Source organism: Sinocyclocheilus grahami, unplaced genomic scaffold, assembly GCF_001515645.1.
Source record: "Sinocyclocheilus grahami isolate Dianchi unplaced genomic scaffold, SAMN03320097.WGS_v1.1 scaffold181.1, whole genome shotgun sequence".
Lineage (NCBI taxonomy): Eukaryota > Metazoa > Chordata > Actinopteri > Cypriniformes > Cyprinidae > Sinocyclocheilus > Sinocyclocheilus grahami.
The window spans coordinates 870,787-884,462 of NW_015505360.1; the positions used below are offsets into that span (position 1 = coordinate 870,787).

The 13,676-nt window shown below is 37.3% G+C and overlaps 2 protein-coding genes across 9 annotated transcripts in view; one reads left to right on the plus strand and one right to left on the minus strand.

Moving 5' to 3' along the window:
- LOC107594262 (far upstream element-binding protein 2-like) overlaps positions 1–7,112 on the plus strand; it is a 22,547-nt gene extending 15,435 nt beyond the window's left edge. For 2 of the 7 annotated variants that reach the window (XM_016284235.1, XM_016284239.1), the window contains exons 14-19: positions 2,203–2,502; positions 2,576–2,685; positions 2,788–2,861; positions 3,834–4,034; positions 4,119–4,339; positions 5,500–7,110. In XM_016284235.1, the coding sequence (XP_016139721.1) occupies positions 2,203–2,502; positions 2,576–2,685; positions 2,788–2,861; positions 3,834–4,034; positions 4,119–4,339; positions 5,500–5,508 (915 nt within the window). In that variant the 3' untranslated portion in view covers positions 5,509–7,110. Of the gene's footprint in view, positions 1–2,202; positions 2,503–2,575; positions 2,686–2,787; positions 2,862–3,833; positions 4,035–4,118; positions 4,340–5,499 lie in introns of all 7 variants that reach the window. The other 5 variants (XM_016284236.1, XM_016284237.1, XM_016284240.1 and 2 more) reach the window with 5 other exon arrangements.
- Positions 7,113–8,155: 1,043 nt separating this feature from the next.
- Positions 8,156–9,661, minus strand: LOC107594264 (coiled-coil domain-containing protein R3HCC1L-like). Of its 2 annotated transcripts, none has more exons than XM_016284244.1 (3): positions 9,448–9,572; positions 8,628–9,083; positions 8,156–8,497 (listed from the first exon to the last, which is right to left on the minus strand). In XM_016284244.1, exons 2-3 carry the CDS (start codon positions 9,075–9,077, stop codon positions 8,294–8,296), a joined length of 654 nt encoding a protein of 217 aa, XP_016139730.1. In that variant the 5' UTR covers positions 9,078–9,083; positions 9,448–9,572; the 3' UTR covers positions 8,156–8,293. The 2 variants fall into 2 exon arrangements, with proteins under 2 accessions (XP_016139730.1, XP_016139729.1); XM_016284243.1 differs by lacking the exon at positions 9,448–9,572 and adding an exon at positions 9,592–9,661 and having other exon boundaries at positions 8,159–8,497.
- Positions 9,662–13,676: the final 4,015 nt, after the last annotated feature.

The following is a 13,676-nucleotide window of genomic DNA, read 5'->3' on the forward strand; positions in this document are numbered from 1 at the left end:
TTTCCTGATCCTGGGAGAGTAGACTACAATGCCGGCTGTTCTGACTCACAGATTGTAAGTACGTTTTTTATATTTAAAGAATTTGCCACTACACTGCTCACAACTCAAGTTTGAATCATCAGAGTAGCACTTGTTGTTTGTCATTTCTCCGATCACAAATGCAGACATGGTTTTATGTTTACGCGGCGCAACACATAAAAAGACTGTATGTGTCATTATAATCCATCCCCACTGGATGCAACAAATGCCTCGTTTATAATGGGTTTTATGTTTTTGTCTCGTCGCTCTGGCCGGACAGGGCATCATCACAGTATTGTGAGGGGCGTAACATTTCCGTCACACGCTTGAGGTATTCGGCCAATCACAGCGCACTGGATAGCTGGCCAATCACAGCACACCTCGCTTTTCAGACCAATGAGCTTTGTAAAAAATCGTCGCGTTTCAGAAAGGCGGGGCATAGAGGAGTAACAATGTACAGCATGTCGTAGGCATGCTGCAATAGACAGTTGCGTAATTTGCCTACCGCAGAAGATTGTTTAGAAAGGAAATGCGAAGGCGCCTGTTTGGCAATATTTTAGATTTTAAAAAGCCTATTGACAAAGTTTTTTTTTAGACATTAGTTTCTTATTTATTTGGTTCCACAGTGTTGCTGAGTTTGTTTTATATACCGATTTAAACTTTGTGTAGCCTAAGTAATTTGTTATTTTATTAGGCATAGGCCTATATGGTGTGTTTTTATTTGTTTTGAGAACCACTGCACCATGGAGCAGGAGTCAGATTTTATTCATCACGTGAGAAGAGTGAGTCGAGCTGACTGAGAAGAGTGAGGTGAGAAAGGTCAGACGATGCAGAAGATTGTTTAGAAAGGAAATGCGAAGGCGCCTGTTTGGCAATATTTTAGATTTTAAAAAGCCTATTGACAAAGTTTTTTTTAGACATTAGTTTCTTATTTATTTGGTTCCACAGTGTTGCTGAGTTTGTTTTATATACCGATTTAAACTTTGTGTAGCCTAAGTAATTTGTTATTTTATTAGGCATAGGCCTATATGGTGTGTTTTTATTTGTTTTAATAAAAGTTCTGAGTTTGACGTTGTTGTTGCTTGAATTGAATCAACGCTGAATTGCCTCTAATTTGAAAGTAAAACGCGCACAAAGCTTTTTCAAGCTATTTGAAAGCCAAGAAATCAGAGGAAAAGAGGGAAACCTCAAACGAACAATTGCTTGACACCGAATTGCATTGGCGCTAATTTGAAAGTGAAAGTAAAATGCGCACGGCACTTTTACAAGCCATTTGAAAGCGAAGAAAAGATGGAAACTCAAACGAACTAACCCCCCACCCCAACGGTGATACCGGTATTACCGGTGTTGTCACTCGTTGATTAACCGGTGGGAAAATTTCCTCACCGTCACAACCCTAGTATGTGGAAAATAATATGCTTTTTTTTAACCTGAAACCGCATAAACACATTTCATTACACCAAATACACAAAATAATGTTCTTTTTAGCAGCATCACATGACCCCTTTAATAAGACCACCTGCTATTTGTTCAGACCAAAGTGAAATTCAACCCATATACAGAGAAAAAAAAGTTGTCATTGTGAACTGGTGGATCGACAAGAAGCTAATACTAAAGCATTATAAAAATATAAACAATTAAGATATATTTGTTATTTTATATAATAAATGATTGATGATAAATTAATATAATAATTGATACTTTTCTCATCTCTTAAAAATGGCTTAAATGTTAAGTTTATAATTTTATAAAACTGTGAACCTGTATGTGAACTTCATATCATACTTTTTACAGTCATTTACAGTTTAATGTTAACTAGACATTACCCTACCCCACTCATATGGTCTTAATTTTATTTGTGCAGGTCTTAAATGTCTTTTTTTTAAATCCTGCAGGTACCCTGGGATATAGTGACGCAGTAGATGCTGAAAACACCACACACATGTGTTTGAGATTGTGTAAACCATGCCACTTATTCACACACAGTAGCTTAAAAGTGGTCTTTTTGCGGTTTATTAGTCACAGGCACTAGTTCATATCTCTGTGTACAGCCCTAATTTTGATTCTTTTATCCTAAATTTGCCAAATTCACTTGACATTCCGTGTTCTGTAGCTAGTTCCATTTTTCTGACTGGATTCTATCTGTGTTTGGTTGCATTGGTTCATCTCTGTTCTGTCCATCAGGGTCCCCCCGGTCCTCCGGGCACAGGCATGCCTCCGGGTGGGCGTGGCAGGGGGCATGGCCCAGGAAACTGGGGCCCACCTGGTGGTGAGATGACCTTTTCAATCCCCGCCCATAAATGCGGTCTTGTGATCGGCCGAGGCGGTGAGAATGTGAAGGCCATCAACCAGCAGACGGGCGCCTTCGTAGAGATCTCGCGTCAGCCGCCGCCCAACGGTGACCCCAACTTCAAACTGTTTATCATCCGGGGATCTCCTCAGCAGATCGACCACGCCAAACAGCTGATCGAGGACAAGATCGAGGTACAATAAACACCACTTTTTGTGTTCATCTTGACGTGTTCGCTGGTTTTAACTGGTCTGCTTCTCCTTGTAGGGTCCCCTGTGCCCTGTTGGACCTGGACCGGGTGGGCCTGGCCCCACTGGACCCATGGGCCCCTACAATCCGAACCCCTACCAGCCCGGACCCCCTGGTGGACCACCACAGTCAGTAGTGCTTTAATGGGGAATCGGCTTCAGGGAAAGGGTTAATGTTTGACTTTGCAGGTTTTGTTTGCACATGTTCAGTCATTCTGTCTGTCTCTCCAGCGGTGGTCCTCCTGGCGGTCAGTATCCTCAGGGTTGGGGAAGCACATACCAGCAGTGGCAGCCACATGATCCCAGTGAGTTGATTTGTACTGATGCTTTCAGTGCTTGTGTGTTAAAGTCTTGATAGGATCATAGCACACAGTAAAAGTACTTGAGTAACTTATGCTACTACAGTCACATGTCTGTTCAAGTTCTCATGCTCGGGTCACATTGCATCCTGAAGTCAGTTTAAAAAAATGTTTTTTAAATAAAATTTACAACATACTCCAATTAAAATAGTCTGACAAATACTACCATTATACAGGCATTTAAAAAATACATTCAAATTAAAGATTTGAGGTCCGTAAACATTTTATGTTTTTGAAAGAAGTCTCTTCTACTCACCAAGGCTGCATTTGATCAAAAATACTTTAAAAAATATATATATATTTTTTTTAATGTTACATTTTAAAATAATAATTTATTTTGTAGTAAATTAAAGTGCAATTTATTCCTGTGATCAGCAGTGAATTTTCAAAACCGCTTGAAACATTGGTTTATAACTTTTATTTTTTTTTAAATATTTTGGAAACCGTGATTTAAAATGGAAATCCTTTGTAAAATATTGTTAACATTTAACTCAAAGTGCTAAAATATCCTAAGATAAAAAACTAAAACAATAAATAAAATGGCTAAAAACCATACAAACTCATAAAAATGACAGGCACAACAAAATGACAGACTTTAGCTGAAGATATGAGGGGGGAAAATCCAGTTAAGAAAAATATATGTAATTGTATATCAGAGGAACATTAAAAGTTATTTTAGTATCAGTCACAGTTTAATGCCCGTTTACTAAATAAAATTTACTTACTAAAAAAAAAAAAACTTGCTGTCACCAAACTTTTGAACTGTAAATTTTTTTTAAAGTGGATCATTTTAATGGAATCATTTCATTTTATTTGATTAAACATTCATTTGATCTTGTTTCTCCTGAGGCTCTGCTCATCTTTGTTAGTTGCTTTGGTTCGAGTATTTGAAGTGTAAAGTGAATGTGTTTCTCTCAGGTAAAGCAGCAGCGGATCATAACGCGGCCTGGGCAGCTTATTACGCACAGTACTACCAGCAGCCCGCAGGGGGCGCTATGCCCGGACAGACACCTGCGGCCCAACCGGCTGCTCCCGCTCCTGCTGACCAGAGCCAAGCTGCTCCCGGTGCCGCCCAGCCCGACTACACCAAGGCCTGGGAGGAGTACTACAAAAAGATGGGTATGAGCGCTCATTCCTCATTGTGTTTAGTAAAGAGAGAGTAGTGAATGAATCTGCAGGCATTCAGGCTGCCTTTTCTTACAGCTCCGTGTTTTGCTGATGAAAATCATCTCTCATCTCTATCAGCTGCAGCAGGAGGAGGTGCTGCTCCCGCCGCAGGAGGAGCTCAAGCCCCGGGAGCTGCAGCGGCGGGACAGACGGACTACAGCGCCGCGTGGGCGGAGTACTACAGACAGCAGGCTGCTTACTACGGACAGACGGGACAGGCCGCGGGACAGCCAGGCGCCACACCGCAGGGCCAACAGGTACAAACACAAATCACACCTCTGTACTGTTTCCACGAGTCTGAACAGCCAGTGATGGCAAGTAGATTCAAATTCATATTTAATTAAAGTTGAGTAATGATGCAAACTAATTTAACTAGTTTAAAATTGACAAGTTAACTGATTGGCTGAAATTAAAATACCTTACGGTTTTGATGCTTTAAATTCAATTAAATTAGAAATATTAAGTCACATTATTAAAGTTTCTGTTTGCCAACTAAACTTTGATATATAACATTCTTTAAATATTATAAAAGATATTAAGTAAATAGTATGCATTTTCATTTAATTATGCATAAACGCATAGCTTTCAATATGATGCCTATTAATAATTTAATATTATAATTATAAACAAATATAAATTCAAATAACTTATTTTTGTGTTTTATGTGCACCATTTTATTTTTAAGTGATTGGCAAAAAATAATATACCTTACGTTTATAAGACTTGAGACTAAATCAAATCAAAAATAAAATATTAATATTTAAAATAATTATAAATAAAGAATAATATATTCATTGAATTTAGAGTTTTATGTACATTATGTATTTTTAATTGATTGACAAAATGAATGTCAAGTTTTCTATGCTGAAGATTAAATTAGATTGAATTGAGTAAGTTACTCACACTATTAAAGTATTGTTTCCAAACGTATGTTATGGAAACTTCTATAAATAAAGTTAATATTTTCAAATTACATTTTTTGTAAATTACACTTAAGCATCTGAAATACCAATTGATAATTTAATATAAACAAAATAATTATGAAAATAAAATGTCATGTAAAATGTACTTCAAGTATTATGTTTAGTTTTTTTCTCAAGGTTTTTAGGCAAGGCAAGTTGTCGTGATTATGTATTATCATTTTCTATTTTTAACTGTCCTAAATTCATTTTAAATCCAGTTTTAAATCATATTCAAAGTTTTTAAATTCCTCGTTTTAATTTTGTGATTTATTTTGATTATTTTACTTTTATGTAAAGCACTTTGAATTACCGTTGTGTACGAAATGTGCAATATAAATTCAAAACCTTGGCAAGGCAAGTTAAAGGCGTAATTGGAAGTTGTGATTGAGCGGTGTTGCTCAGTTGTGTTTCCACATGCAGCGGCGATGTGACCGTGTTTTCTCGTCTCTCTTCAGGCGCAGTGAAGTGACTGCTGAACTCTCATCTGTTCTGCTCCTTCCCTCCATCCTCACTCTCCTCTGACTAAAGGACTTCTGCTCTTCCCGGTTTGTTTGTTTTTCTTTCTCGTGTCCAGTTGAAAAGCTCTGTGTCTCTCTCTCTCTCTCTCTCTCCTCTGAAGCCGGATTTCTGTCTTTATGAAACAATACGGCTTCTGTAAACGCTCTTTGTTTCTCCTCCTGGTTTTTGCTGGATCCATAAACGCTGATGGACTAAACTCACTCTGCCGTCCCCTCCACAAACACGTCGTCCCTCCTCTTCCTTGCATCAGTGTGACTCATGAATGCTTCAACTAACTTCCTCACATGAGTGTGCACTTCCTGTTTTTGCATTATTATTTTAATTAAGTATTTGAGGAAACCGGTCCATTTAGAGAATCTTCAGGTGTAAATAACTACTGTGTTTCAAACTCAATGAGTAACCATGTCTTTTTTTTAATGTCTTGTGTTTTTGCTTTTAGTCGTTTTAATTTGATTTCGTGCTGGAACATTCCCACTGTTTAACGTGTACCCTTTTTTTTTCTATTCATTTAGTGAGTTTTTTTTTGTTGTGATTTTTCTCCTGTGATTTATCAAATGGGGTTTCAGTCTCTGTGTGTGTGTGCGTGCGTGCGTGCGCGTGTTCTGGTACTGAAACTCAAGCCGTGTGTTGCTCCTCACTCTGTGAAATGAGGGTTTCTGTTCGGTTTTGTTTCTTCCCACCCCAAGTTATTTGAAGTCATGATGTTATAAATAATTTTTTTTTTTTTTTTACTGCTTGTTTTTAAAATATGCAAAATAAACATTACAAAATCCTCGTCCGATCACATGACCACGGTTCAGTCTGATGGTGTTTTTGTTGATGGTCTGGTTTGTTTTTTGAAATGCAATCATTAGCATTACTTTTGATCATTCTTCTGGTTGGAGACTAGAAGTTTTACTATAAACATTTTACTATAAAAGGCCAAGAAGAACTTGATTAAGGGTTGTGGGAAGAAAGTAAATATTACAATATCGAACTATACATTTTTTTCTTTTTCCATTTTTGTAATTTTCCATTAACTTCTCTGGATTTCAGTGCCAAAATAATAAAAAATGTTGAAACAAGATGGATTTGAATGAAACGTGCTTAAATGGCTTTTTTTTTTGGTTTTCGACCAGTCCTGGTTCAGGCATCTGTTTTAAGTTCAAACTGTTAGACCTGTAATTACTGGCAGTTAATCAGGTTAGTTTTTCTGTAATGTTACTTTAGAAAGGTTCATTACAAGAATGAGAACTATAGATTTTAGTCAGGGTAGTTATTTAATTTCTGATAGGAATGAGAACGAGGCTGTGAGGTGCAGAAGTACCTTGCGTTTAATGGACTGTTCTGTTTAACAAATAAAAACTGCCAAATACTCCACGGAACCGTTTTTAAAGTTGTGAAAACATTCTAAGACCTTAATACAGTGTGTGTGCCATTGTAAAGTCTCGTTTTCATTCCTAGCTAAATGAAATATGGTGTCTAACCTAACGCTGGTGGATTCTGATTGGCTGTCAATGTCTTTATCGTTCATCAATAAAAACCGTTCTTACAGTCATTTGAACAATATCGATATCTGTGATCCTTATAGGTGGTGTGAACGAATGATAACTTGAAAGACTTGTTAATACATGAATGATATCCTAGAGAAAGATTTCAACATTTTTATTCAGATCACAGCTGGGACTTCAAGTGCAACAACATCAGAGAACAACAGACACTTGAGTGTGTGTCTGTCAGTTCAGTGCCGGAGCAAAATCTTTTGGAGATAAACGCTAACCGCACAATATTTACAGCAGTAATGAAAGAACGCATACAAAAAAAAAAAGTTCTGTTAGAATGTGCTGATGGTTTGCAAAAGACTTGACTGGCATTAAATAGAATACTCATAATGGACTTTAGTCTCACCTCATTCTTACAAACTTTTCTTTTTTTTTGCAATTCAATTACAGAATAGTCACTAATTAAACTTTTCATTAAAATCTGCAATTTACAAGTACTACCATGATGCTTGACCTAATTTAAAACAAAAAACATCTTTCCTATTTCCTTTTTATTTTGAGCTGACAGATTTTATGATTCACTCATTTAAAAAAAATTTTTTTTAAATGACATGAAAGACATCATCAGACTCTTCTCTTTACTGAAATAAAAAACGCAAACCAAAATAAGGAAAGTGAAATGACACTGACATGTGAACTAGTTTTAGTCACTAAAGAGAAAAACTTTCTTTAACCAAAATACATTAAAATGGCCTTTCCAAAACTGAAAACAATCATAATATATTTTTAAGCAAATTGCAAATAAACACTACCAGTTGCAATACAAATATTTATGCCGTAAATTCTTCACTTTCGACGTTCAACCTTTTATTTTGGCGGCTTTCTCAAAACAATTTAAATTATGGATAGTGGACTGTTTGAGCCGGAATCAATGTCTGAAAGTTAAAAGACATTAATGATGGACTTGTTTCTTACAAACACAGCTTTCTTCCATTGCTACGCAAGTGATGTAATGCTACATTTCTCCAAATCTGTTCTGATGAAACAAACTCATCCATAACTTGGAGAGTAAATTTTCATTTTTAGGTAAACTATCCCTTTAATTTAATCACAGCCTTTGATTTGATAAGACATGTCGTTATTTCAGTTTTAGCTTGATTAACTGCAAGGCCCCATTTATTAAATGGTGGTTCGATTTAATCAATTATTATCTTTTCATCAATTTCAGCACTACTGAGACGATTCATGATCAGAGCTTCACACACTGGAACGAGCTGAAGGATCTGATCAAGTCCTCCGTCTTGAACTCAGACGGGAAATCGTAAATCTCCACGATGTGTGACAGCTCGTCGTCCCGAAGCTCCACCTCCTCTTCCTCCTCCGGCGTCCAATTATAGCTGTCGGAGCGTGCCTCCTGTATAGACGACTTCTTGCGGCCCTCCGTAAGAGACATCTGAAGCAGGGAGAAGAATCAAACATGGGCACAAACCCCGGCTAATGCATCTCACTTCATTATGTCATCGTTAAAGGGACAGCTCACTCAAAAATGAGAGACGGGATTGAATCGTCTTTGTAACTCTTACCTCCTCCACTAAATGTGGGTCAAGACAGTCACCATCATCATTAAACAAAGAATCCCAGTTCTCCTCTTCATCCTCCTCCTCTGGCACCCCATCATGTTCTAGTGCGCTCCCCGTGTCCTCTGGTGTGTTCATAGTTCTGGATACACTGTCCGTATCATCTCTAGACTCCTCCTCTTTTTCTGTGTGCATGTTTAGGTTTTCTTTATCTCCCTCCTCCTGCTTTACCTCTCCGTTTGGAGTCTCTGTTGCTTTGGCTTTATCCTTCTTGTTCTTGCGGGCCTTGTCAGTGTACCGGGGCCTGGGTCTGGATTTCTTGTCACCATCTGTCTGAGGCTTCTCCATTTTCTCGGCCTGTTTCTTGGGCACGTAGATGTCCATGGTGGGCTTTTTCGTTGGGGCCGGAGCAGCCGCATTGGGCCCCTCGTCTGGCTGAGCTGCTTCAGTCTCCATAGGGATCTGTGTAAAGAAAGTGTAATGAGGACAAATGCTGTTTTTAGAATAGCATACGACCACACAAGTGTCCATGTAAATGGCCTGCATTTATATAATATGCCAACATTTGCCCTTTCACTTCCAGAGTGTCACACAGATAGGGCTTTATACATGTTGTGATTTTACAACATCCCTTTTTGACTCATTATTTAAACCCGTCGTTTTCATTACTTAAAACTGATGTTTCTGGACGACGTTGGGTGAACAACGCACAATAATTTTAATTTACAAGATAATAAATGACAACAATGTAGCATGCTACTGTTTGAAATACACTCTCTGTTTTAAAAATAGTTCGCTTTCATAACACAAACGCAAATGTACTGACCGCGACACCATTTAGAAACCCGCAATATCTTTTCAAAGCAACTACCAAGTACTGACAGTAACATCAAAATCTTCTAGCATAGTATGTTACGATGTAAAAATCAACACTTGTAGAGGAAATTCTTCGAAGTTTTCTTCTACTTACATCTCAATATTTTTCAGTTCGCCGAAACCATAACCGGATGTTTGGAGACGTACGGACGCCATGACGTCACGGTCGGAAAGCCTGTTATGGGAGTTGTAGTTTAATAGTGTAGTTTAGATGCGAAGCTATCCAAAGTATCCATAGTAATCGTTTTATAATTTAACTCATTCAACTGCGAAAATAACTATCTTAATCATTGAAATCAATGCCTAGTATAATACGTTACAAGTACTTGTGATAACTTTTTCAGTAACAAATGCCGCACTACTATTATTCACACAACAAACATTACAATTATTTATAAACAATACATGCAAACCTGATTCTTTTATGTAATAAATAATAAAATAAACTGTATTATTTTAGCCAATTAAACTCATTCAAGGTTATTTGTTTGAGTTTGTTAGGGATGCATCTGCATGCTGAACCGCGCGTCGTTAACGCCCTCTTTTCTCTTGCGGGCCTGTGATTGGTCGGGCCGCCACAGTATTTAAAATACTCGACAGTGATTGGTCAGTCGCGTACACAAGCGCTTGTGTAAGGCGGCTGCATTGAAGTTGTGTAAGGAGCGAATATACGCCGTATAAAACAGAACTCACACATAATTTTTCCAAACTTTTGAGTCAAGCCACGTGCTGGAAACTCTGAGAGCGTGAGTATCCACTATAATCCAGCCCAGTCAGCGCGACAGGTGGATATGACACATTATTATTTACTTCTAAAGCTAAAATAACAGTTCTCTCTGTTGAGGTGATGGTGACTTACAAATGCATGAACAATTCTGTCCTGTCATGTCGCTTTGGTTTGCTTAGTTCTGCTCTGAATGTCTGTTTTCTTTAATGCAAAACATCATATTTGTTCTGTTTTGCATCCTCGCCATACTTTCCTTTCTTTCAGTTTCATTGAAATATAATTGCATGATCTTATTTATGTTTTCATATCCATATGCTGTGTGAGCAATGCCATAAGTGCTTTTCACATGCACCTATTGCATGATTATGAATCATAAGTATGAATACTGCTGTCAGTTTGCACTCTGTGATGAACACTGTTTGATTGACAGGTGGAGATGAGGATGTGGTGGGCGTGTCTTCTCGGTTTGGCCCATGTTCTCCGTCACCATGGATACGGTTCTGCCTCCAGATGCCCTTCACAACCCCACCCAGCGGAATTATGGGATGGCGGAGATGGAGACGGGCATCTGGAGGTGGTGGTGGCTGGGGAAAGAAACTCCAGCATAACCTGACTTGTTATTATTAAATAAAATTAAATGTATGAATATATATACTGTATGCATATGTACCCGCTATTTAAATCTGTCTAAAAGTATGACACTGGGATGAGACAAAGTTGGGAGAAAAATGCAAAATAATTTTTATAAATAGAAATAGATTAAAGTTAAATGAAAAGATAAAGACATTTATACTTAATATTTTCTACACACAATAAAGGTTACAATCTTCAGGGTTTGAATGTGAAGAATTTAAAACATTTATATTGTAACTTGTCTTAGTTAAATCACAGTGGATAAATATGACAAAATAATCACAAAAAATAGCCCTTTTTTATTATTATAAATTGAACAGAGTAACAAAAATGTGATTATTTTTTCTGAAAGGTAATCCTGGAGCACAAAACCAGTCATAAGGGTCAATTTTTTTGAAATTGAGATTTATACATCATCTGAAAGCTGAATAAATAAGCTTTCCATTGATGTATGGTTTGTTAGGATCGGACAATATTTGGCCGAGATACAACTATTAGAAAATCTGGAATCTGAGGGTGCAAAAAAATCTAAATATTGAGAAAATCATCTTTAAAGTTGTCCAAATGAAGTTCTTAGCAATGCATATTACTGATCAAAAATGTAGTTTTAATATATTTACAGTAGGAAATTTACAAAATATCTTCATGGAACATGATCTTTACTTAATATCCTAATGATTTTTGGCATAAAAGAAAACTCTATAATTTTGACCCATACAATGTATTGTTGGCTATTGCTACAAATATACCCCAGTGACTTATGACTGCTTTTGTGCTCCAGGGTCACATATAGCCTCTTGGGCTATAAAGGTAATAATCTTGAAGACCAGTCATATTTTTTGGTTCTTGACAGGTTTGAGGATTGTCGCCCATTAAAGCTTTTGTTGTTTGTCCATTGTCAGGTATAACGGCCCAAACCTGGTTCTGAAGTATGACCGTAACGTTACCCAAAACAAGCTCGTGAACACTGCACCAACAACGCCTTCTCAGGTGCGCAGAAAAACCGTGTCGTGGTGACAAATAGACCCGCAAAACAAACACTAGCTAAACCAAATGAAACTCTGTTCTCGAAAACTGTTCAAGTTCCGTAACGGTCGCTTCGAGCAGTGTCTAATTTTCAGAGAAAGTTGTTAAAGGAAGGTTGATTTGTTGCTAAAAGTTGCTAAATGATGTTGTGATGTCATTGCGCAATGACAAGCAGTGTATTATAGTTAGTTAGTATGCTACACTCTAAGAAAAATCTGTAAAAATAAGGCACAATCTACTATGTTAATGTGAAAGAATTTTCCATAATGTTTTTTTACCTGCATTTTAAATTACGCATTGTGTTTTCGGGTTACAGTGGATGTTGGATAATGGATAATGTCCTGAAAGATTTTCCATTTTTCTTACAGTGTACTGACTGATCAACAATTGCAAGTACAAGCTACTAACAAAGTGCATCATAAATGAACAATTATTCAATTATCAAATTGTTCAATTATTATTATTATTAAATTGAACAATTGCAAATAGCAGCTAACTCAATTCACGTGATGTGTGTACTGCTAGGCATCTGTGGTTTCCTCTTTTTGTGTCATTTGGATGAAGCTGGCAGTGATGTTGAGAAAGGCGTCATTGCTCTGTCTGATGTTGCACCACAGGTCAGAGAGAGACCAAAAGACATGTTTGTTTATAGATCTAAAACTTTCAAAAGTTTGTGGTTGGTAAGATTTGTTAATGTTTCTGATACAAGTCTCTTCTGCTCACCAAGGCTGCATTTATTTGATCAAAACTACAATTAAAATTCTAAAATATTATTACTATGTCTTCTATTTGAATATATTTTAAAATGTAATTTATTCCTGTGATCAAAGCTGAGTTTTCAGCATCATTACTCCAGTCTTCAGTGTCACATGATCCTTCAGAAATCATTCTAATATGCTGATTTGCTCTTTAAATAGCATTTCTGATTATTATCAATGCTGAAAACAGTTGTGCTGCTTCATATTTTTGTGGAAATTGTGATAAATTTTGTCCAGTATGCTTTGATGAATAGAAAGGTAAAAGAACAGCATTTATTTAAAACACAAATCTTTCATAACATTATAAATGTCTTTACTGTCACTTTAGATCCATTGAAAAATGAACCCAACTTCCTGTTCCAGAGCAACGGCGACGGAACCTTCACAGACGTGGCCGCCGAGGCAGGTGAGACACTCCAATCTATATTCCAGTCCTGATTTCTAATCCTCAGCCAGTCTTATGTTTATGGTTTGATGGCAGGAGTGGAGGACAGATATCAGTGCGGGAGAGGTGTGGCGCTGGCAGACTTTAACGGAGATCGAAAGACAGACATTGTTTACGGCAACTGGAACGCTTAGGTATGATCAGATTATATACATCAGATCATTTAAAAGTGAATTCAGTCACTTTAAAGGGGTCATATGATGCAAGTTTTCCTTTCTCTTTGGAGTGTTACAAGCTGATTGTGCATAGATAAGATCCCTGAAGTTGCAAAGACTAAAGTCTCAAAACCAAAGAGATATTCTTTATCAAAGTTAAGACTCTGCCACGCCCCCCTAAAACAGCTCGTTCTAACACGCCCCCACATATCTACCTCACTATGTGGAAATATTTGCATAATGCCGCCCAAATGTGCACGCAAAGAAAGAAGGCGTGGTTTCAGTAACCGCAGTTAGTGTTGAAGCAGCATGTCAGGAAGACGCTGTGTGTTTCAAGGCGAAAGCAAAAGCACTTTATTTGGCCTTCCGGAAGTAGATGCATTTAGGAATCTTTAAGATCACTCACAACAGAACAGCAATGCATTTTATGGACGA